We start from the raw sequence: 22,811 nt of genomic DNA on the forward strand, positions 1-22,811 counted from the left end.
TTTTTCTAAAATCAATATAAAAATACTGTATTGTTTTTATCAATAAGCATGTAAGAGCATTCTAAGGGGCTGATGTGCTCCCACACAGAATGGCTGCTGACTTTATGAGGGTCAAAGCTTATTGTTCAGGACAGCAAAACGAATGCTTTAAATGATTTGAAGGCTATGTACAAGCAATCTAAAAGACAAAAACAGAACTGCTAGTGCCTCTCCTTCTGCTATCCTGTACTAAGATTAAATCCAGCAGACATGAGATATAATAAAGATTCTGTTCTAGTGGGTTTGATACCGAGATGAAATGAATGTATATTGTATATAAAGAGAGCTATTTTAAAATCTTTTCAAAAATGGCTTTTGCTTACTTGTTTAAATACATAATATGTTATAACCCTTTCTGAAAGTAGCTTGCGTAGAATACACATATAACCAGAAAAGAAGACACTGAAGTTTTTCAATCTGTATATCATTATTTTCTTAAAAGCCTTTCCCGTTGACAGGAACAACACCCTCTTTTATAAGCCTGAAGTTTATTAAGTTTGTCTAAGCAGGATAAGATCCAAGCCACTGGAAGTGATAGCTTTTATGAATAATTTTTCTAAGAGATACTTGAATTTTTTGTAAAAATTAAAGTATGGTATGGGAAATAATAGACATATTTTAAGCATTTTATCATCAGGAAATTAATTTTGTGGCTCAAAAGTACCACAGCAGTGACAAACATCAACTGCATATATATTGAAAATAGATGATGATGCAAGGAACTGTAGCTTATAAAGTTCCCTCTATTTCAGCAAATACAGTCTAACACAATCTTGCTTACAGATGTACATTAAGAAAGATCTTCCATTGCTGGACTTCCACCTATCACCAGCTTATCCAAAGACGAAGTCAATTGACCTTATGGGACCAATACCAGAGCAGCTATATAAAAAGGTGTTGTGGAGAAAGAGAAAATCTCAGCTTCAATCAGGAAAATGGTGAAGCCAGACAGCATATATCTTTCAGTGAACTATAAATAAATACATAATGAGATCAAGGAAGGTCCATGGATTTCATAGAATCATAGAGTCATAGAATGGTTTGGGTTAGAAGGCACCTTTAAAGGTCATCTAGTCCACTGTTTTGAATAAAAGTAAATTAAAGAGAAACCAAAAGAGAATTCTTGCTCTTCTTAAAGGTTTCTGGAGTTTAGTTTGCAGGTCCAATATTTTGAATAAGCATTAATTTTATGGAAAGGATCACTGAGAGTACGTGACAGATATTAGCAAACATTCTTGATGTGATACAGTATTTATATGGCAGAAGGAAAAAGAGCAAAGTGAAGTGTCATGTTAAATAAAACCTGAAAATACAAAATGAAAGAACTGGGGTAAGTAAGAAAGAAAGAAAACAAAGAGAGACAAATGGCTTTGTGCAAAGAAGGCATATAAGATTGTGATGAGTCTGCAAATGAATAGAAAAACCTTAAACAAGAGAAGGATGTGGATGATAAGACAAGACAAGAATAAATCAAAAGACTTGCTAACATAGTGACAGCAGCACAAAAAAGAAAGGCAATAAATAAATATTTCAAAAGCAAAAGAACATCAAACTTTCCCACCCACAGAGCCAGTCTGAATTAAAATGCAACTAAGGTGTAGAATTGTCAGCAGAAATCCAAAACCTAAAAGATCCTAAAGGAACTAAAGGTACATCAAAAACTTAGGTAAGGGAAGTAGACTCATTCACTGAACTGTAAAGACCATAATTTTACAATTTGTCAAAAGAGGAGTTTATGAAATCATAAAATTGTAAATCTAGGTGTTTCACAAGAATCCTGCTGATGTTCAAGCACCTGGTAAAACTTCTGCAAAACTCGGTACTTTTTTCCAGGACGATAGAAAGATTTCAGTTTCAAAATGGCACCATAATGGGCACTCTAGACATACATGCATCAACCCCCCTTTTTCCTCCCTTTACTATTAAACTCCAAAGTTGGGTTGCTGCATTTCTAATTTAATTGACCAATGGGAATACGAAAGTCCTTCCCTTTGGGAGGACAGGCAATCTGAAAGCCTTAGTAACTACTAACCACATATAGAAAGCTAACCAACCTAAGACCGAAAGTACAGTAAGTAGGAACAAGGGACTTCTGAGGATCACCCCCTCTCTGGTTCCAATACTTCACACCACTCTGGCTACGTATCCTTCCTGTCTTCTGACTGTAGTAAAGCAAATAGGGGAGTGGGAATATAAAAATGCCCTAAATTTTCCTAAATAACTTTCTAATTAAGGTAATAATCTGAAAACTGAGCCTATTACTGTTTGAAGATAAATGATTTAAGGAAGATAGAAAATTTAATGGTCTTGCATCCACAGTGTTCAGTCTCTGGTAAAATTGCTGAAACCTTAGAGTAGAGCAAACCCTTTGAGCAGAGGTTAACAAAAATCTGAATGTTTTTACAGAAAAGATAAAAATTATTCCTGTGAGAAGGAGTAAGTTTTACTGTGGAATATCTGCAAGGTTAGATTGTTCCAACATGAACAAGGACAATTTGTGCTTAAAAAATGTCTGCTTTCTAAATATTCTAATAAGAGACCTACAATGAAGCACAGCCAATAAACATGCTAACAATATGACTTGCCCTGTTTGTACCGCAAAGTCTGTATAATATTATGTTAGTTAAAAAAGGGGCTTCTTGATAAAATGTACATGCTGTTTAATAAAAAAAAATCTGTTATCCCATTTTCCCAGCAACCACAAGACCTATAGCAAGGGAATAGCAACATAGCAGGGTCAAAAACTAAGCAGAGCCTAGGAGATAACCGTGAGATATCTGGAAATACAGGGATGACTACACAGACAACACAGAAATGCATCTGAGCTCAGACTGGTAACGGTTTTTAAGACAGGACTGTGCAAACTCAAGTAAATAGGTAGCTCACTAAATGTTTGGATTTAACAATTCTTGGCTGCAGCCCACCTTGCAATATCCAGGATGGCCTATTTTACCTCCTTGTTTTCCTCTATGCCCAGGCCCAGCTGTGTTCCTCTGACTCTTGTTTCCTCTATACCCTTCCTTAGCCTGCCAGCAGCAGGCACTATACCCGGTGTAAAAGCTGCACATATGCTGACAGGTGGCTGCGTGGCAGGAACATGTTTTGACTGACCAGCTGATCACTGTTTTACAGCTGCTGCATAGACCAGGCAGCATATACTGTTCCACCTGTGCTGAGTAAGGTACACAAATCACTGTATATGTACAATTTAGCTAGACCTGAGCTGAGGGAACCAGAAACTGTCTAACACAAACTACTCTGAGTGGGTTAAAAATCTCAGTAGAGCAGTAGGGTAACGGAGTACACACTGAGCCGTTCAGCCTACTCTCTGCTGGCACCAGTAGCCATCAGTACTGGTTTAAAGGTGGCATGGCTGCATCCTAAATATATTCTCTGTTGTAGCCAGCAAAAGCATATGATTCTCTCATTTTATTGTTTTCGGCTATGATTACAGTATTATCTTTTCTCTTAGAAGAGGAGGAGAAACACTCTTTCACGTAACAACTTTTATCTCAAATACTCATTAAACTCCTAATTCCAATGCTTCTTAGTAAAACAGATTATCTGTTAACCTATCTCCTCTCCTGCCTTAAATGTTCAGGTTTCAGACCTTTGGAAGTATTATTATTCCACCATAAAGTTTTAAAGGGTATATCAACCCCAAATGTCTGTCAAAAAAAATCAAACACTTCCTCACATTTAATGGAAAAACACTTTTGTGCAATTGTTGCTTTTTATAAAAGCAACAAGGAAATTCACACATTGATTTTTTCCCTCTGTTGGTAATTTTTGTGGTTAAATATGCATTACCCATAAAACTTATTTTATGTCTGTTGGAAAAATACACACTTAGGTTCTACTTACTTGTCACTAGAAAACCATTATAAAATTCATAATAATAAATTATAAATAAAAAAGATTGCTACTTAACTAGAAGAGTAAATTCAGACAGTAATACCTGAAACAACACCAATTCCATCATCACAGTCATAATCAGAGACTTCACTGTCGCTGATTCTTTTGGACCCTGCCAAAAAAAAAAAATTTAAAAAATCAGAAATGTATCATTTATCTTCCTGTAAGTTATAACTATCCTCAGCCAATAATACATAAATAAATGTAAGGATTTCATACTAGACAATGAAGCATTAATTTATGCACATAAGGGAAATTATTAACGTTACATTATTGCAAATGTATTAGTGTACCAACTATTATCAGCTAAATGTTTAATGTGATATACAATGAAATGCTGAAATACAGCTCTACATTGCTGTTATGAAATATACCTTTTATCTACATGTATTCATTCCATATAGAACCTGGCATCACACTGTTCATCTTCCAAGTTTTCATATACAAGGCACCATGCCTCCCCAAAGTCTTTGAATACCAGGAAAATTAATAATAGCAATAATATTAAATGGATTCTTTAGGGTATTAGTAATCATTATCAGGAGAACAGGCAGCTTCACACATATAGTGTGTCCTGAAAAACAAAATCTCTCTGTGACACTTTAGAGGCAGCAAACTATTAAATGCTCTGTAAGAGTACACCTGTCAAAACAGCTAGAGCTTAGTTGGCAAAAGCAGATTCCGCATCCACAATTAGAGCCAAAATGTAGGTCACGTAGGACAAATATATGTGTCAGTTTGTGTTTAGCTTAATTTTACTTCTGTCTTCTGTGGCATCTTTTAAACAGCATTTGATTGCTGACATCAGGATTAAGCACTGGCATGTGAATAATTATTCATTTACTTGTTTTAAATGTGAAAGTCCCTGTTCTTCAGCAAGATGGTTTGTCTGTTCTAATTCTCTGGCCATCTAAAAATAAGTAACTAGAAGGTAGAAGCTTTAATCTAATTGTCACCAAGCCTTCAATCATGTGCAAGATTTTTTTTATTCCTACCACAGGATGATTTATTCTGAAAAACACACACACAAAAATACCAGTAAAAACTGGGAGTAAATGTAAAGAAGCCCAGGACAAAGGAGGATTAATGTTCTGAGTGACTGGTACAGAAGGATCCCTACCCTCCTTTCCCAACAGAAAACTGGGAGAAAAAGTGCTAAGAGGATTTTTGACAAAAATAAAATTTTTTTCAGTCTAAAGAAATTTTGGAAATTATTTAAATCATAAGGACTGCTGTCATTTGTCAGACTGTCTAACATCTGTCTACCCGCCATGGGATAGTGGAAGGTCCTCCTTTAGTGGAAAGAGTGTGCTTACAAGATCTGTATGGAAAAAGTTTTCTGTGTTGCACACTTTTAGCTTTCAGCAGGCAGGGGCCCTGGCAACTGACACTTCTAAGCCATCCTGTTTACTGTAAGTCATTAATCAACCCATTCTCCACACATTCACATAATTTCTTTTTGAGTCACAGTATTCACTTGGCCTCTATAAGATGCTATGTCAGTAAGTTCTGCAGTTTAATTTCGCATTGTGTGAAACAGACTTCCCTCTGGTTTATTTCTATTATGTTATTTCAGACAGTGGCCTCCAAGCTTTTGTATTCTGAGAAACATGAATCAGCATTCTGTATTCTCCCATAGACATCTCTTTTTCTGAGCTGAAATATCATTGTTTATTTCCTTTACATATGCAAACTATTCTGTATTTCTGATTGTTCCTGCTGTATTTGTTTGTATGTTTTCTAGTTCTTCTGTGCCTTTTATGAGAAGTCAGAACTGATTGCAGCAATCAAGATGTGGGTGTATGAATTGATAAACTAGACTGCAGACTATCTCCTTTGGGATAAAAAATGGTCTGTTAAAAATTATTCAACTAGAACATGGTATAAGTGTGATATGTGTTAATTCTCAGAAAACACAATCTAGCCTGCTATTACATTATGCAATTCCAGTAGAGCAATGTTAATTATTGGTATTGAATTGCAGTAAAGGTTGGGGGTTTCCTCACAAATAGGAAATTAAAATTAGTACAAGGAAAGCCATGCTTTGGTTTCCTATACCCTGCAATTCTTACCTGGTAGAATTATTAGTTCAATTTATTATAAAAGTTTAGAAATAGCCATGCTACAATGGGGAAGGGGAAAGGTGTCTTTGAACTCAAGAAATAACAAGAAGTAAAGTCTTTCTCTAAAACAAGAAATAGCAAGCAAGTCATAATTAGCAGTTGTGAAGACCTAGAAGATGAGGGCAGGAGTGAAGGAGAAGTTTTCAGCCTCCTAATGGACTCTGAGAATCAGGATTTCCAAAAGCAATTAAGTCTGACAAGGACAATATTCAATCTGATTATTTTCTTATAGTATCACAGAGGCCCAGTGAAAATCTCTCTTGCTCCCCAAAGAAAGAGCATCCATTCCATCTGTGATGCTGTTCCTGCTGCTATTTGCAGCAGAGCCTTCTACTTGTGTGGCGATATATATGCCAGTGAGCAAGAAGGATTAGTCTCCATTCTCCTTAGCCACTAATTCAAACCCAGGTCATTAAATAAGGACAATATCTAAGCAAGAGAGCCCTACTAGTCTGGCTGGGATATGACTGGGATCTAAAAGGCAGAAGCCCCTGAAGGGAGTGCAGAGCAGTGCAATTCTGGCCTCTGGCAACCCTGGTACTGATCTGGCAGCAGGACTGTGGCTGCTGTGCAGAGATGCCAATAACATCGCTCAGGCTGTATCAGAAAGAGAGGGTTGTGGAATGGGAAGATGAGGGCAACCGAACAGTTTGCTGATGCTCATCACATGGATGCTGGGAAAGTTTTGTATCATGAAAGACGTAAGAGGGCTGACTCAACTATGATTTAAATGAATGTCATTTACTCATCATCTAATTCATCCTTATGAATGAATCTAATTAATTACAACTGAGGCTGCTTTTTATTTATGTTTATATTTACAACTAAGTACATCTGCTTTAATGTATTTTTAGAATATCATATTCTCTATTCTGGAGAAGAGATTTGCATCTTTGAGGATTAAAATAGCCAGCTGTTGTCACAATGGGCTCTAGACTTCCCAGCTGCATAGCTAAAATTATATGTTGTAGTAGTCACAGGATACGTCTGGCAGAGAAGAGAGACTAAGAAGCTTCAATGGACCGCGGGTATAAAAGACAGGGGTCTCTCTCTCTCTCTCCCTCTGTCCCCTCAAACAACATCCACCTTTTCCAGATTCTCCTAATACCTCAACTCCAAATCAACTTCCAGGATCTAGAAATGCTTTTCTCTTTTTATATACAGACCTCTGTCTTCACTCCCATCCAAGCTGCAGGGAAGAGCTGGGGCATGGGGAAAGTGAACGGGCCAGGATTGAGACCTGCCCTAAGGATGAGTGTAGGGAAAGAGTAGCATCAAGGGAAGAATCAGATTTCAGGGCTCTCTCCAATTGCCTTTGCTGCTGTGAAGAGGAAAGTCTCCTGTAATAGCTGACATCCCTTAAATACAAAAACTTTATCTGTAAGACGAGATATGAAGCTTGTTCAGATCAGAACATCTGTTCTCTCCTCCAGTAGAGGCTACCTTAAGCCAACTCTAACAGACTTAAACCAACTGAAAAATAATCATGTTTAAGTAATACTTCACATTTACTTATAAATGTAAATTTAAACGCTGGTTAAGAAGTCAGAAGAAATTAAGAAGTCAGAATTAATTACTTGGTTTTATCTTTGGAATTCAATGTTTTCAGGAAGGACAGAGGAAAGAAAGCATGTCAAATATGTATTGTCAAGAAGTACTGCATGGAATATGTAACTTCTGCAAAGGAATCAGATTATATTTATTTAAAATGTCTCCCATTAACTTCAGAAATGGAACAAACTAGAAAGCGCACAGGTCAAAATCCTTCACTGAACTGAGTATTTGAAATACCAGTGTAATTGCTGGCAGCTTCGTTTAATATTTCTTATAATTTTTGCAAGAGTATTTCATCTGCTATATATTAATTTTAGGTGGTAATTTTCTTTTTAACCTATTGACAATGTAAAGTTGAAGATTTAGGCTTCAATCCCACCTTAGGCACATCTTGTCAAAACACCACTTCATTATTTACCACTAAGTAATTTGAACAACTGATCATAAAACAGAGAAAGGACAATTCATAGTTCATCTGGGAAATGTGACAATGAAGCCTCTCACAAATGATTCCAAACGAATATTGCTAATGAAACTGTTATTTAGTCTTTTAAAGAATATCTTACAGTGTTTGACAAATATGTTATAAAATATGGTACTTATTTCAAGAGCAAAATGATTAAATGTATTCCAACATAAATTCAAAATTCAGTACAAAGTTTAAGCATGTAACACCCAGGACACTGGGTGCATCAAATAAACACATTGGTGCCAATGGTTTGCATTTAATTAACTTTTTCTTTGATGGATTTTAAACATAAGGAATGGCATTAATTAAGTCTCACTGCCATCGCACTGGAATATAGCTTATTATTGAAACATTCTTAGGGATATTATTACCATTTTGTCTGATAACTGCGTGGTAACAGATGGCAAATATGGACTTTTGAATGCCTTCCACCAGGATTAATGGTTATTACAGTTACAGACTGAAGACAAAAAACATCCCATGCTGTATGATTAGCTAGTGTAAGCCACATTAAAAAAAGCCTTAATTCAGCATAACCCCAACCCCAGTGAAATCAAAAGATATATTCTTATTCACTTTAGCAGGTTTTGGTTTAATAGCCTTAAACTATCAATAAAACTGTTTTCCAGGGACAGCTTACCTTGGGGAAAGAGGAGAACCTCCCCATAAGAATTTGATAACCCTCAGCATCCTCCTTCCCTCCCACACCTACCTACTCCTTCCCTGCTGCTGCTGCACAAGCTACCATCTCACACAGCACGACAACTCTGCAAGAGCATGTACACACTAGAACTGGAAGTTTATAGCACTTGCGCTGTACCTTTCATTGCAGGGTTGGGGAAAAACACCACCACCTAAAAACCATTAGACCCATTATTTTCAATTTCCATTTAAAAAGTACTTTGTATTTAAATTTTTACTACTTCACTGTTTTTCCTATTTACATTTTTACTTTCTATTAGGCAGAAGAAGAATTTAAAATACAGTAGTGTCTTAGTTTAAAAACCTTCCCTTTTTTCATCTTGATGGCTAGGAATAATGTGAAGAAAGAACTGAGGTGTTTAATTCCATTTTATGAATCAAATACTTATTTTTTTGTTAACTTTTCATGGGCTGCAGTGTTGGTGGCCATGGAAAGCTTTAACAACTTCTGAGTAGAACCTTCTTTGGATGTCCCATGCTTGTCAGTGTTTAAGAAGCATTTGGACAATGCATTTAATAACATGCTTTAACTTTTGGTCAGACCTGAATTGGTCAGGCAGTTGGACTAGATGATCATTTTAAGTCCCTTCCAACTGAAATTATTCTATTCTATTCTATTCTATTCTATTCTATTCTATTCTATTCTATTCTATTCTATTTCAACACAATCACATTTCTTTCCATAACAACATTTTAAATAACCAGAACTCTTCCCAATGAATGAAACAATATGCAATCATAAATATTTTCTTGCAAAGCAACCAAAATCTGTGGAGAGTTCTTGAAGGTATTCTGAATACTACATGACAACCGAAGTTGGCACAGAGCTGTGCTCCTCTCTGTTATTAATATACAGGGGAAACAATGCAAGATATAATACCTTTTGTGCTCCATATATTGCCCATTGATATTTCTGATAAAGGCCTCAAGAGAAGACCAACACGAGGTTCAAAACTCTACTAAAGCCTATATGGCCAACCAATATAGTTATCAGAATGGACTCGGACAGGGGATAGAATGAGAAATAAAATTTAATCAGCTTAAATACAGAAGGAAGCACCAGATTTATGGCTCAGAAATTCTCTGGTTTTCTTGTTGAGAAAAAAAAAAAGGGAAAAAGAAAGTAGACTGAGCTCCTGAGCTGGGGATTCTGCCCCTTACAATGCAGGAAGCTTTTACAGGGTTTTGTGGACTCCTTGGGGGAACAAGGGGTAGTGAAGCATGCTTATGAGCTCCTTCCCTGAAGCTCACAGAAGGCTTTCACAAACACTTAAAGTAACTTAGCAATGCCTGTAATTGTTCTGTGTTCAAAGCTGACATATAAGCAATCCTAAAATCAGTCTCACAACAACTGTCTTAAGAATTTGCTCTCTCATATTCATCCAGTCTGTGCCTGAGGGTTCTTAGTGTGAGCTAATTTCTCATGCAGTCCTGCTGTCTCCATGTCAATCTGTCGCTTTAACCTCCTGCACAAAATAGTGGGGTTTTTTATGGTTTTGACCAATTCAATCTATATTGACAGAGGGGTATAAATACCAAATTTAATTAAGTTCCTACAGATCTTTGAAAATGGTTGCTGGATAGAAGAGAGAGATACAAATCAGAACCCCTTAATGAAAAAGAAACATTATCAAGCTAAAATTTGTGGCTAATCCACATGTGCACAAGTCCACAGTCATCACAGCAAATACGGTCTCTTCCCATATGAAGATATCATAAAACATGAGAAGAATGTAGAATTATTTTAGGAGAGAATGGAATAGAAGAAACACGGGAGACTAAAGGTAGATATAATGGAAACTGGGTTTTATTAGTACTACTCTCAAGAAACACCCTGTGGGGTTTTTGTTTCTCGCCACCATGGTATTGGATCTATTTTCTTAACAATGTGTTTCATTTTTTAAACATAACTAAAAGATAATTAGACGAACCAATTCTCAAAGAGATTCCCGTAATTAAAACTGCAGGAACTGCAAAAAGTCCCACATGAAATGCACTACAAAATTCAAGCTGTAAATTATTAATTTATTTATATTTAATTAAGGCAAAGTTCTCAGATATAGCAATTGGATTTGTAACTGGGGATTTAAATCAATAGGAAACTGTAAAAATACGTGTCAGTATAAATACTGATTTTGCCAGTACTTCACTTACCCCATGTCTGTATTCTAAAAATACTTACACTAGTTCTCAAATAGCTGTAATACAACAGTGTTCCTTTTAATATAGCTTAAGCAAAATAGCATTTTCCTGGTATACTTAATACAGCTCACTACAGTTTACCTACCAAAGCTCTACCTAAAATACAGGCAGGCAAAGCAAGTATAGTGTTACAATACTGCTCCAATATCAATACTGAGATGTTAAGAATAGAGAAAGAAAGCCAACAAAAGACCTATGACTGAAAAGCAGACAAGAAAAGCCAAAGAACATTTAAGCAATTTAGCATCTGCACAATAGGTAGCAAAAGCACACGAATAAAATATCAAATGAAATTTTGCATGTATATGGAAGCAATAAGCATTTCTGGCATGCTGAAAATTTACCTGAATTATATGAATATAAGCCTTTATCTGGAAAACAAATATTGAAATGAAGTAGTGTCAGGGAAAAATACATGAATCAATACATGTAACAGGGGTGGTTAGAACCTTAAACTTTGTTATAATTGCTGCTGGAGACTGAAGAATTTGATATTGTAGGCCACATTCATTCAAAACAATAAAACTTAAGCAGCTAGGAGAAATTAAACCACAAAAATGCCAATCAATTCTGGATCAACATTTATACACAGTAGTCATGGAGGACTAGTAGAGCTATTACAGTACTTTTCAGTTCTGAAATACAACTGCACACCTTACTATAAGCAAGTGTTTAATGTTTTAAGGGCAAAATGTATGTTCAGCTAGGCATACAATATGAGCTGCTACCCTTAAAGTTACTGCACACTGCTGTTGGCAACTCAGCAGGAAGTTATTAGCAGAACTTTCCTGAGATGTAGCTATGAATCCTACTTAAATTTAACAGACTCAGAAGTGATGTTCCAGTCAATCTTCTGTCTCCAGTTAGGTCTTGATTAGGCAAATATGTACATACATTAATACCTTATCTACATTATCATTGTTAACAGTGAATTTAAGAGTCCTAATGTGAGCACAATGACTAAATAGCTGCAATATCTGATTTATTGTTTGCATTCCTTAAGTTCCTGGCTGTTTTATGTATTTTAGCTTTCCATAGAGCCATACCAGTTTTTCTAAACTTGACAATATAATAGTGTGCAAATATCTGGACAATTACGGAAATGTGAATTGTTACTTTGCATTTGTAGATTTTGTAAATGTGACTTCCATTAGGTAATATGAAGAAGCCAGGAAGTCAGAATAACATGAATAGTATCTTGCCATTAGCAAGACGTTATGAATGTTTTTATTCCTTACAGCTGAACAGCTCACAGACACCATCTTAAAAACTAAAGAGTGACAGTCCATGAGTAAATGATGCACCTCAGATGACAAGACATGACAACTAGAGGAAAAATAAAAATTTCAATTTCTTGCTAACTGGTGCTGTTAAGAATTCACTGGATGACTAGGTACCTTCTGGCAAGTCACACTTTTCCTGACATCCAGGTACTAACTATTTTAATATGTAGACCATATCACTAAATCATTTACTACTTACAATTTCTAACTCTCTGTATTTTCAAATTGGGTTTCTTGACAAACATAATTAATTTTTATGGCCCAGCTCCAGAATTCCATTAGGTTATATAATTTCAAAGTGAATTATTGGGGGGGGGGGGGGCGGCGTTCAGCATCATTTACTAACTTTTAGATGGGAGCTTTACTGCATAACTTCTCTAATATTTGTATTCCGTGGTACTAATCTCTTCCAGTTACAAATTTCATGAAAAACTGAAGCTTCTTTGGCTACAAAATTATGAAAAATGGAGTATGGAGAAGTTTTCTAGTTTATTCCAGCAACACCAGAAAGTCACCAAAGGTTCAAGAGTGCCATCAAAAAAAATAATTTAAAAAATCAATTAACACAGTCTAGAAATTATTTATATAATCAAAACCAATAGACTTTCTGATTTTAACTTCTGGAAAGATCTGTAAAAGGGTAGAGCTTCTTGAAGACCACAAGAATAGAAAAAAACTGAGATTATAATCGGAGTGAGGACTAAGGAAGCCGTGTTTGTTTCTGTATGGTTATAATACAGAAAGGAAAAAGTCAGAATAGTATCAAGCCCATCTGAAAACTTCATCAGAACCATCACACTGTTATATGATAGTTTATTACGCTTCAAGAATTAGAAAAAAAAAATACACTCTACTTTTAGCCAGAAAAGGAAGCTACTGTATGGACCTGTATCTTTTAGAATCTTTTTAAAGGTCACTTGACTTGCTATTTATTGACTGCCTAGCAAGGTTACTTTACCCTATCCAGTGAGTTATTTCAACAAAGAGCACTGCTTTTCTGTCATCATTACATGACAGAAGAGTAGTTTAATAACATTATTCCATCAAGTAGCCAGAGCAACAATGTTACAAATAATCGAATTCCCTTAAACTGCTTCAGAACAGGATTTAAACTATTTTTGTAGTTTAATTACAATTTAATAACATTTATTTTAAAATTTTCAAACAACACAATATATTAGATATTTCTTTTATTAGGGAAAAGAAAAACATTTTGAATAGTTTAAGGCCTTTTCAGACACCCCTGTATCATGTTAAATACCTTTTAATTAAAGTATTTAATAAACAATAGATGTACAATAAATAGAATAAATAAATCATAGGTGTATAATAGATACAATACTGGTATATATATCCATATTCTATGAACAAAACATCAATGCATGCAAACAAAGATAACATGCCCAAGGCCTGTGCTCCATAAAAGAAAGAGAAAAATTAAGGAAGAAGCATGAAAGAGAAAAATTAGTGTTATTCTTGCCCTCTAAGGTGAAATTCTTATAATACATTCATCATTCATAGTCTGTGTCACTGACCATAAAATGCTCCATATTATAATTTGAAAAAAAGTCACTGATGCATGTTCCCATTAAGTACAACTCGCTTTCCTACTAGTGAACAGCTTTATTGTAATTCCCTCAAGTAAGATTTGGTGACACTGATTTAAAATTATCACACTGACTTACCATATTCACAACAAACTAAAAGGAAATTGCTGAGACAGCATGATCCTGATTCTGCAGTAAAATGAGACTCCACAGAGTTCCAAGGAAGTCAATAGCTTTCATTAGAAGGCTGAGGTTTGAAATGCAGAGGCTCAGATTTCAGAGGGTAAAGTTTCAGGTACATTGTAATTAATTATTATTAAACTTTAATGATTTTGGTACTACCAAGTGTATCTCTTAATGTTCTACAATATAGACTTGAAATTTTTAAAGTTTAAATAACGGAAGAGAGGGCTTGAATTAACAGTTATAACATTCAACACATCTTTGATTTGATGGTACAGCCACAGAACTTTTAAAAAAAACCCCTCAGCACCCAGCAATGACAAGTCCATCCAAAAATATTTTTCAAAAACTAGTAAGCAGTGGGGTCCTTTATTTGTGAATTCAGTCTATCAGTTTGTTTTTTCTAGTCAGATGTAATAACTTTTACCATGTTAAAGTCTCAGCATTGCCCCAGAAAATATAGTCTGACTTGGGAAAATGTACAAAGCCATCAAAAGAAGATGACAAAAACTTTTCATGTGATTTAAAACACTTTGCTTATGCATTATAGAATTTTTTATTCCCATCTGAATGAATACATAAAATTCAAAAAGGGGATGTTATATATAGTTTTTTGCACACTGTATGCAGATTTTTTTTGTTGAACATAAAGATACTCCATTTGTGTCCCCACAGTTTATATACGCATTACTGTAATTTCTCTCCCTCCAGACTTTTTTAATATACTTTAAGAATCATGAAACTCAGTGAATGGAGTCTGTCCTGGTTTCAGCTGGGATATAGTTAACTGTCTTCCTAGTAGCTGGTACAGTGCTATGTTTTGAGTTCAGTATGAGAAGAATGTTGATAACACACTGATGTTTTCAGTTGTTGCTCAGTAGTGTTTAGTCTAAAGTCAAGGATTTTTCAGCTTCTCATGCCCAGCCAGCGAGAAAGCTGGAGGGGAACAAGAAGTTGGCACAGGACCCAGCCAGGGCAGCTGACCCAAAGTGGCCAACAGGGTATTCCATACCATGTGATGTCACATCTAGTATAGAAACTGCGGGGAGTGGGGGTGGGGGATCTCTGCTCGGGGACTAACTGGGTGTCGATCGGTGGGTGGTGAGCAATTGCACTGTGCATCATTTGTACATTCCAATCCTTTTATTACTACTGTTGTCATTTTATTAGTGTTATCATTATCATTATTAGTTTCCTCTTTTCTGTTTTATTAAATCGTTCTTATCTCAAACCAGGAGTTTTACTTCTTTTCCTGATTTTCTCCCCCATCCCAGTGGATGGGGGGGGAGTGAGTGAGCGGCTGCGTGGTGCTTAGTTGCTGGCTGGGGTTAAACCACGACAGAGTCATTGATGACTTTAATTCTAAAAGTGATGAAAGTCAAATTCCCTTTCAAAAAAAGCTACTTCACAGTCTATTTATTTACAATTATTTTGATTCTGACTGATTTTTCTGGTGTTCAGTTCTTGAAAAAATACAATTTGATCCACCATTTTGGACTTCTACATGTTGATTTCCAGACTCTGTCATTTCTAAAATCTAGATCTTGTTTTCAGCAGAGTTTATCTCACATTGATTTACTAATTTTCCCTTACTGCGGATGCTCAAAATATTAAACTTACTTTTCTTTTTCAAACCATATTTTGCATTCTCATGGCAATTAAAAGCTCTCCTTCCACTGCTGTACATACCTATGCTGTAACTAGAGACCTGAAAATGTCTGGGTTTACTGTTATATTCACATTTCTTCCCTTGTTTGGGCATTTAGCTTTTATCTACACTGTGGACCCACTCTCTGTGGTCTGCTGATCAATAATTCAGACAGTTTGGTTTTAAAGCTGAAAAATCTGACTTAGAAAGCTAGTGTAAGTTACTTTTTAATCCTAGGTAATGGGGAAATTCTTAAAATACTTGAAGTAAAACCCAGTCTGCTTCTAAAACAAATTCAGACTCAATATAAAACTAGAAACAATTGCTGTTCTTCAAAATACACAATAAGCCAGTATTCTTTATCAACTAAACAGTACCAGCTCAAACTGCACAAATGCACACATTACATGGACGTAACTGTAAAAGACTGAATAAGAATGCCTCAGTTCCAGTTTGATGTCTGTTATCTCTGTATTCTGTGCTACATGGAGAGAAGTAATTTTTGATTTGTAATCCTATGGTATAGACCCTGCTTGATTTCTGTATCAGTTCTGAATAAATAGTAATACTAACAATAACTTCTATCCCATTGATCCTAACAACTGTGAACACACCATTCAAATCACATTCAATTTTCAATGTAATCTGTAGTAAACCTTTTACCTAATGTGAGATGGAACAATAATACCATGGCCTAAGCAACAACAGGAATTCCCAAATCTTTTTTTAAAATTATCTTTATTTTTCTGTTTACAATCTCTTTTCAGAGACAATATAAAAAGAACTTCAGTTTGTCTGTAATTCTAGTTAATGCTGTCTGGAATTCTTAATGTATGGCTGATTTTATGTCAAATGTTAGAGAAAATGAAGCCATTTTCAAAATTCACTTCAAAAGTTCAGCACAATAAATAAAATAGACCTACTCATTACCTCACAATTCACATAAGATAAAGCTTAAAATATACTTATTGGATAAAAACCAGTCAGTTTATGAAAATCTGAAATATAATTAGCTGAAACACCTAGTAAGTCATAATCCTATGTTCTATATTAGTTCCAGTTTCTAAGTAGATGTCTTTCAAAAAATTGTAAGTAAAAAACATGGTAATGGTCCTTTATCACTAGGAAGTTAATGGATTGTATGGATCAGAGGACTGGGCAAGAGAAGGTGGACAGCTGGTTTAGATCAGTCTGTACCACAACATAACGCCCACTCAAAGATATTGAGAGATAAATACATGTAGAAACTAAGCTACTGCCTCTGAAAGCACGTTCCTAAAAAAATGGCATATGGGCTTCTGTGACAAGCTCACACTTTGCTACTGGCTATCTGTAAATATAGGAGTTCAGTCTTCAGGGCTGAGTGTCTGCTCTTCTTCAGGAATGTTACAATTCAGTGATATTAAAAAGAGAATAGAGGTAAATGGTAAGTGTAGGTGGTTCTTTTAAACTACCGTTGGAAAATAACATTTAAGTATTGTCTTCAAATATATATATTTATAGCTACTTGGCAATCATGAAGATAAGAAAGCTTAGATGTGTAGATATGTATTTTTACAAACAACAAACAACCTTGTAATTCAAAATATCTCTCTTGTTATTTCTCTCACTAACAATTTTGGGGGGCATGCAATAAAGTACTTCATATTGTACTCACTAATTCTATATATAGAGGCATCACAGAAATGAACAAAAGGTGGGAGGACTGAACTGCTCAGATTTTGCAGCCCCAGAAATCGAAATCAGCCTACTGTGCAACAGCACACTAAGTGTTCCGAGATGTGCTTTGAAAATGATAGACAAACTTTCAAGACATGCCTTCTCTTCATACTGGAGATTTTTTTCACATTGTCAGAATGTGCCACTGGAGAAAGAGCTTCAGACACAACAAACTAAGATGTTAAGTTTAACTTAATATTCTTTTGAAACCTCCAAAAAAAAAAAAGGTAAAAGAACCAGACTTCTACATGGTGTTAATATATTATAAATATTTTATTTAGTGAAGACAAAGTCATAAGATGTGCTGTCTGCCCTTCACCAGTGCCCTTGTGATGACATTTAGGTTGGGAAGAGCTTTTTGGAGGCCATCTGGTGCAACGCCTGTTTCAGGCTTGGCCAACTTACATTGCATTGCTTATGGCCTTGTCCAACTGAGTTCTGGATATCTCCAATAGGATATTCCAGCACCTCTCTGGACACCAAGAAATACTTTTATTTCCATTTCAGAGGTGTGACACCGATTAAAAAAAAGTATTTTTTAATTGCTAAATGTATTATGCTACCATTGCAGAACTCTGACCAGATGCTGAATTTTCTTTTGGATGCCTTTTCAGTCCCCCAAAGGGGGGGATTTTAATTCTGAGACCTTGTTCATTACATTTACGACTATCTGTTTAAACTGAAAGTCATTTATGACACACAAGGATTCAAGAAGTAGATATATTCCCAGGACACTAGAGAAAATCCTGCTTTATGGGATTCTGATCTCAGTAAAAATGCAAATACCATAATTTATTGTAGGAGTATGTGAATTCTCCAGCAATCACAGTGAATATCTGACACTGCTTATTTGGCTGAAGTTTTTAGAACCTCAAGTTGTCAAAGTACTGCTCTGGGAAGAGTCAGGCTAAATCATCTTAATTGAAAAGCAGGACTTCTACACCAAATCTTTGTGTTTTACCAAACCAGAAATTTTGATAAGTCTTTCCCTCCACATTTGCAGGCAGGCATATAAGATTGCTCAGTTAAGCACATTATTAATATTAGTATTAGTGTTAGCATTTGTTAGTGTTAGTATTAAAAAACTTATTGACTTTCAAATTTTGATTCAGTATCATTGAACAGATCTTTAGTCAAGTATTACTACAGTCTTTTCCAAAATAAAGCAGTTACTGTTTTAGTCATTCTTTATGGCAGTCATTTACTACACAGACAGGAATTACTATAAACAAACAGGGTTTGTTTGCAGGACTGAATATTTCCTGAAAAACAGAATTTCACTAACTTCACATAAAAGCAGATACTGAAATGTGCGGCTGGTCTGTAAAAGTAATTTTACATGGAAAATTTAACTTCCTAAAATGTGTTACAAGATGGCAGAAAAGATAAAAGAAAAATAATTTAAAAACTTTACTGAAACAAGTCATGGTACTTGAGAAGACAGAAGAGGACTGAATTGAAACAGAACTTAGCTGTTCACTATCATTTCTTTCCTCCTTTTCTGGATAAGTATAATCTTACAGCTTGAAGGGTATGCACTGTAACTCTCTGTTAATATATCTATCTCAGAACATTATGATATGGAGCATTTTAACCCTTCTCACCATCCAGTGCACAGACACAAAAACCGTCAACTACTTGAAATACTTACATACAAGCGATTAGGTAATAGAGAATCCACACGGAACATATGAAATGTCCAAGCTTGTTTGCGTGGCTACACACGCATATGTTTCTGTGAGCTTGCGTGTAACATATGCACACACACACTCACATACAATGACTCAAAAAAACCCAAAGAATTATTAGAAATAGTTTTTGAGATTTTTTTTTCTTTACATCAGCACCAACTGATATTTTATAAAGTTAATCGCTTTAAATCACTGACAGTACTGAACAGTTAAACTAGAGAAACAATGAAGTATTAAGGAAACAGATTTTCACCCTTTACTGTATTATGTATCTGGTTTTATTAGCATATTGTATATACTCTGTTTTCAAAACATCTACTGATAACATCAAACTACTGTGGATCAAGTATACCAAACTCTACAAAATAGAATATTAAGAGAAATTCCATCTGTGAACATAACCACGTAAAATAGTATCAAAACAAGGCAACAGGCCATGGTATTAATTTAGCTACATATGATGTTATATACATGTCACCTTATTTTTAAGAAGTATGAGCTAAAGAGAGAAGTCCTGCACATTCACTTTTGGTTAAATAATGAAATGATAAACATAATATAGAAGATGGGACTTCAAGATAAAAAAAGCATATTGTAAAAGACCAAGATAATTTGTTCAAGCTCAGGATCTGAACTAGGTAGTCTCATTAAGAAAAAACTGGTGTGTTGCACAGTGTTCAATATTACCATTTGTAGCACATCAAACTCTCATTAGTAATCATAAATGACCTAATTCATAACAGCTACAAATGCACACACAAATTCTGTCAGCTTCCCATCTACAAGAATTTAATATACTTTACACATTAATTCAAATGAACTATACACAGTGTGTAAAACTAACAACCTACTTTGTAACCTCCGTGTGGGACTCTCGCCATGGAGTTGTCTGCGTGGCAAATATGGTGAGGGATGGGGAAGTGGCAATGAAGAGACATCATGTGTTTGAAGTTTGTACCAGTGAGGTTCATCATCTAGTAATGCTGTCTCTAACTCAATAAGAATCTAAAAAAGAAAAAAATGGTTAAAAGTAGGAAAGCATTTACATAACAGAATATTTTAAAATAGGTATGTTCATAAATTTTATTCTATTATTCTCTTATTGTTCAGGACTTTGTCTGAAGTTTTATAAAAATCTGGCATTTAATATGAAAGGAGTTCCTGTGCCTTTCACAACAATAAATATACCAAAAATCTTTCACAAAACCTTTATTACCTTATGAGAACCTTTACAGCATTCAAATATCTTGTAGCAAGTTAGTCAGCAACATGCCAACATTTTGGTAAAATACAACTATGGATCATATGGATTTTGAGAAACAATTCTAAAAGAAATTGAGAAACTATGTGCATACCATTAATAAAACAACAAACACAGAAAGAATCTCATATCAGTACTATGTGATAAGTGCAAGATCACTTTTTTACTACTAATCAAAATAAGGACAAATACAACAATTTAAAACAGTTTTGCTTTGCTATATTTAATCATTTTTTCGAAAATACTGTATGTAGACATGAATATGTAAGCAACTGTATTTCTATAGTAACTACCAATAATTGTATACCTCTCCTAAAAATTCACTTTCTTCCTCTCGAACTCGTGCTTGGTCCCAAAGAGTAATTTCTAACATTCGTTCTCTAAACTCTCTCCGATGAACTGGAGAATAAATGAATGTCTGATTCCATTTAGGTTCCAATGTTTTCTTTACTGTTTTTGTTCTTCTTTTATTTTTATCACTGAAAAAAACAATTAAATATTAAAAATGTTCAAAAGACCCTTATACTGTAATGAGTATAGCATGGAAAGTAGGAAATCTTAAATCAGCAGTACATTTTGTAGTATTATGGGCACTATAGCCTATGTCAGGATTAGTCCTTTATGATAAAACAAAGTTCAGCACATATATTGAGGAAAATTCATAACTTCGTATTAAAAACTAAAGTTAGGTGATTTCCGGTTCATGTGACAATTCCAATTTTAATAAGTTCCCTGAAAAAACAGAAATGTTTTAATACATTCGTTTTGGAAACAGGATTTTATAAAGCAAAATATACTTCTGTAAACGGGATTTCCATGAGGCACAGTCTCACAGTAGAACACGTATGCAGACAACATTAGGCATAGCAAAAATCTGCATTTCAGATAAACAAGCCAGCTGGTTCACTCAAGCTTCCAGTCCTGCAGCGGCTGACTCTTAAACTGGAGAGCAGGAGGGAGCAGCTGGCCCACACGAAGGAATGGTCAGGGAGCTGCGGGCAGTGCGGGGCCTTCTCTGCAGGGTTTTCCTGACTAAGGGCTCCACAGCTGGGAAACCAGAAGCCCCGAGAATGAGTTACATGCCTTTTTCCAGCAACACTGGAAGAAACAGTGTTCTCAAAACAGCTCCCCAAATCCTTTTGTGTCACCCCAAGGAACTGCCCAGGTTGAAGGTGGATCTCCACTACGAGTTTTGCCTTACATTTCAGAGCCCCGTGAGGTCTTCATACAAGGCTACCATGGAACTCCTGGCTCTGGCTCCAGGGTGGTGTTGAAAGCAATGTGTTTTGCAGAATATTTCTGCTTGAAAGAATTAGTATTTTCTGATGGAAACAAGTGTCGCTGGAAAACGCCCACACTCCTTCTACTGAGAATACTGACTAGAGTTCTCATAACAATGCTTAATTTTAAACCTGCTGATTGCTGCATAATGCAGCTGTGGTACTAATTTATGTGGATTTTTTAATATGGCAATGCAGATACTGTCTGTTTGCTAATACTTGCAACTGTAATATAGTTATTGTATTTCCAAACTGTTACTTAGAAGCTGGATCAAAATATTAACTAAGAAATAATATTTTTAGACACATTGTTAAAACAAATAATGTAATTATTTCTATTACACTAAAGATTTGTTTGCCCTTGAGAAATGAAATAAGTTACTTTGGACAAGCTTTTCCAATGAAATTTGTTTAATGAAAGAGAGTTCAGTAGCTTCATCTAATTAAATGCTTGACTTATTTAAGTGTATTTTACCTCTAGCACCTTTCCCTCTACTACACAAGACATATATTGTTGCTTACTTAGGTTTTACCTCTAAGGAAAGGAAAATGAATTTGCACATCGGAAAAAAACCACAATTCAATAAGACAAATTGCTGATTCTTACATAAGTGATAGAAAACACATATAATAATTAAAGAAAAAGTTCTGAATACCTCACATAAATGGAAAATACCAGTATAGCATAATAAACTTTTATGTTATGTAACTTTTTGTATCTGCATTCTCGAAAGTATTTAATTAAATATTTTCCTTCTATGTATTTTTAGTTATTACAGCTTACATTGTGAAGCATTCTGAACACAGACATTTTTGGTAGCTTTATCCTGAACAAGCAGATAAGATAATTTAAGCAGACCTGATTCTCAGCTTAGCGCAGCTTCAGCATCTCCAAACATACTAAAGCAATTTGAATAAACTAAGAATCTAGTCCAGCAGTTCAAATATTGGTGAGTCGAAGAAAATCCATCCAAAAATTTTTGTCATCAATGATACAGCAGATTATGCAGTCATAGAAAATTTTGTTGTCAACATATGATATACAATGAAAGTGGAAAAGTACTGTCTTCCAAAACTGAATAGCTTTAATTCCTGCTGAAGTCAATTGGTACTGGAGGTAGTTAGCATCTTCCCAGTTTAGCTATTAGGAAAGGCAAAGGATGTAAAAATATAAACTATGAAGTTACATCCTATT

The 22,811-nt window shown here is 35.1% G+C and overlaps 1 protein-coding gene across 5 annotated transcripts in view; it reads right to left on the reverse strand.

The window, feature by feature from the left end:
• The window catches only part of RIMS2 (regulating synaptic membrane exocytosis 2), a 487,588-nt gene that overhangs the window by 180,373 nt on the left and 284,404 nt on the right, over window positions 1-22,811 (reverse strand). For all 5 annotated transcript variants that reach the window (XM_010577010.1, XM_010577008.1, XM_010577012.1 and 2 more), the window contains 3 exons: window positions 20,644-20,815; window positions 19,927-20,080; window positions 3,998-4,066 (listed from right to left, as the gene is read on the reverse strand). In XM_010577010.1, coding sequence (XP_010575312.1) covers window positions 3,998-4,066; window positions 19,927-20,080; window positions 20,644-20,815 — 395 coding nt within the window. The remainder of the gene's footprint in view (window positions 1-3,997; window positions 4,067-19,926; window positions 20,081-20,643; window positions 20,816-22,811) is intronic.

This window comes from Haliaeetus leucocephalus, unplaced genomic scaffold (assembly GCF_000737465.1).
Source record: "Haliaeetus leucocephalus isolate CR32 unplaced genomic scaffold, Haliaeetus_leucocephalus-4.0 Scaffold555, whole genome shotgun sequence".
Taxonomy (NCBI): domain Eukaryota; kingdom Metazoa; phylum Chordata; class Aves; order Accipitriformes; family Accipitridae; genus Haliaeetus; species Haliaeetus leucocephalus.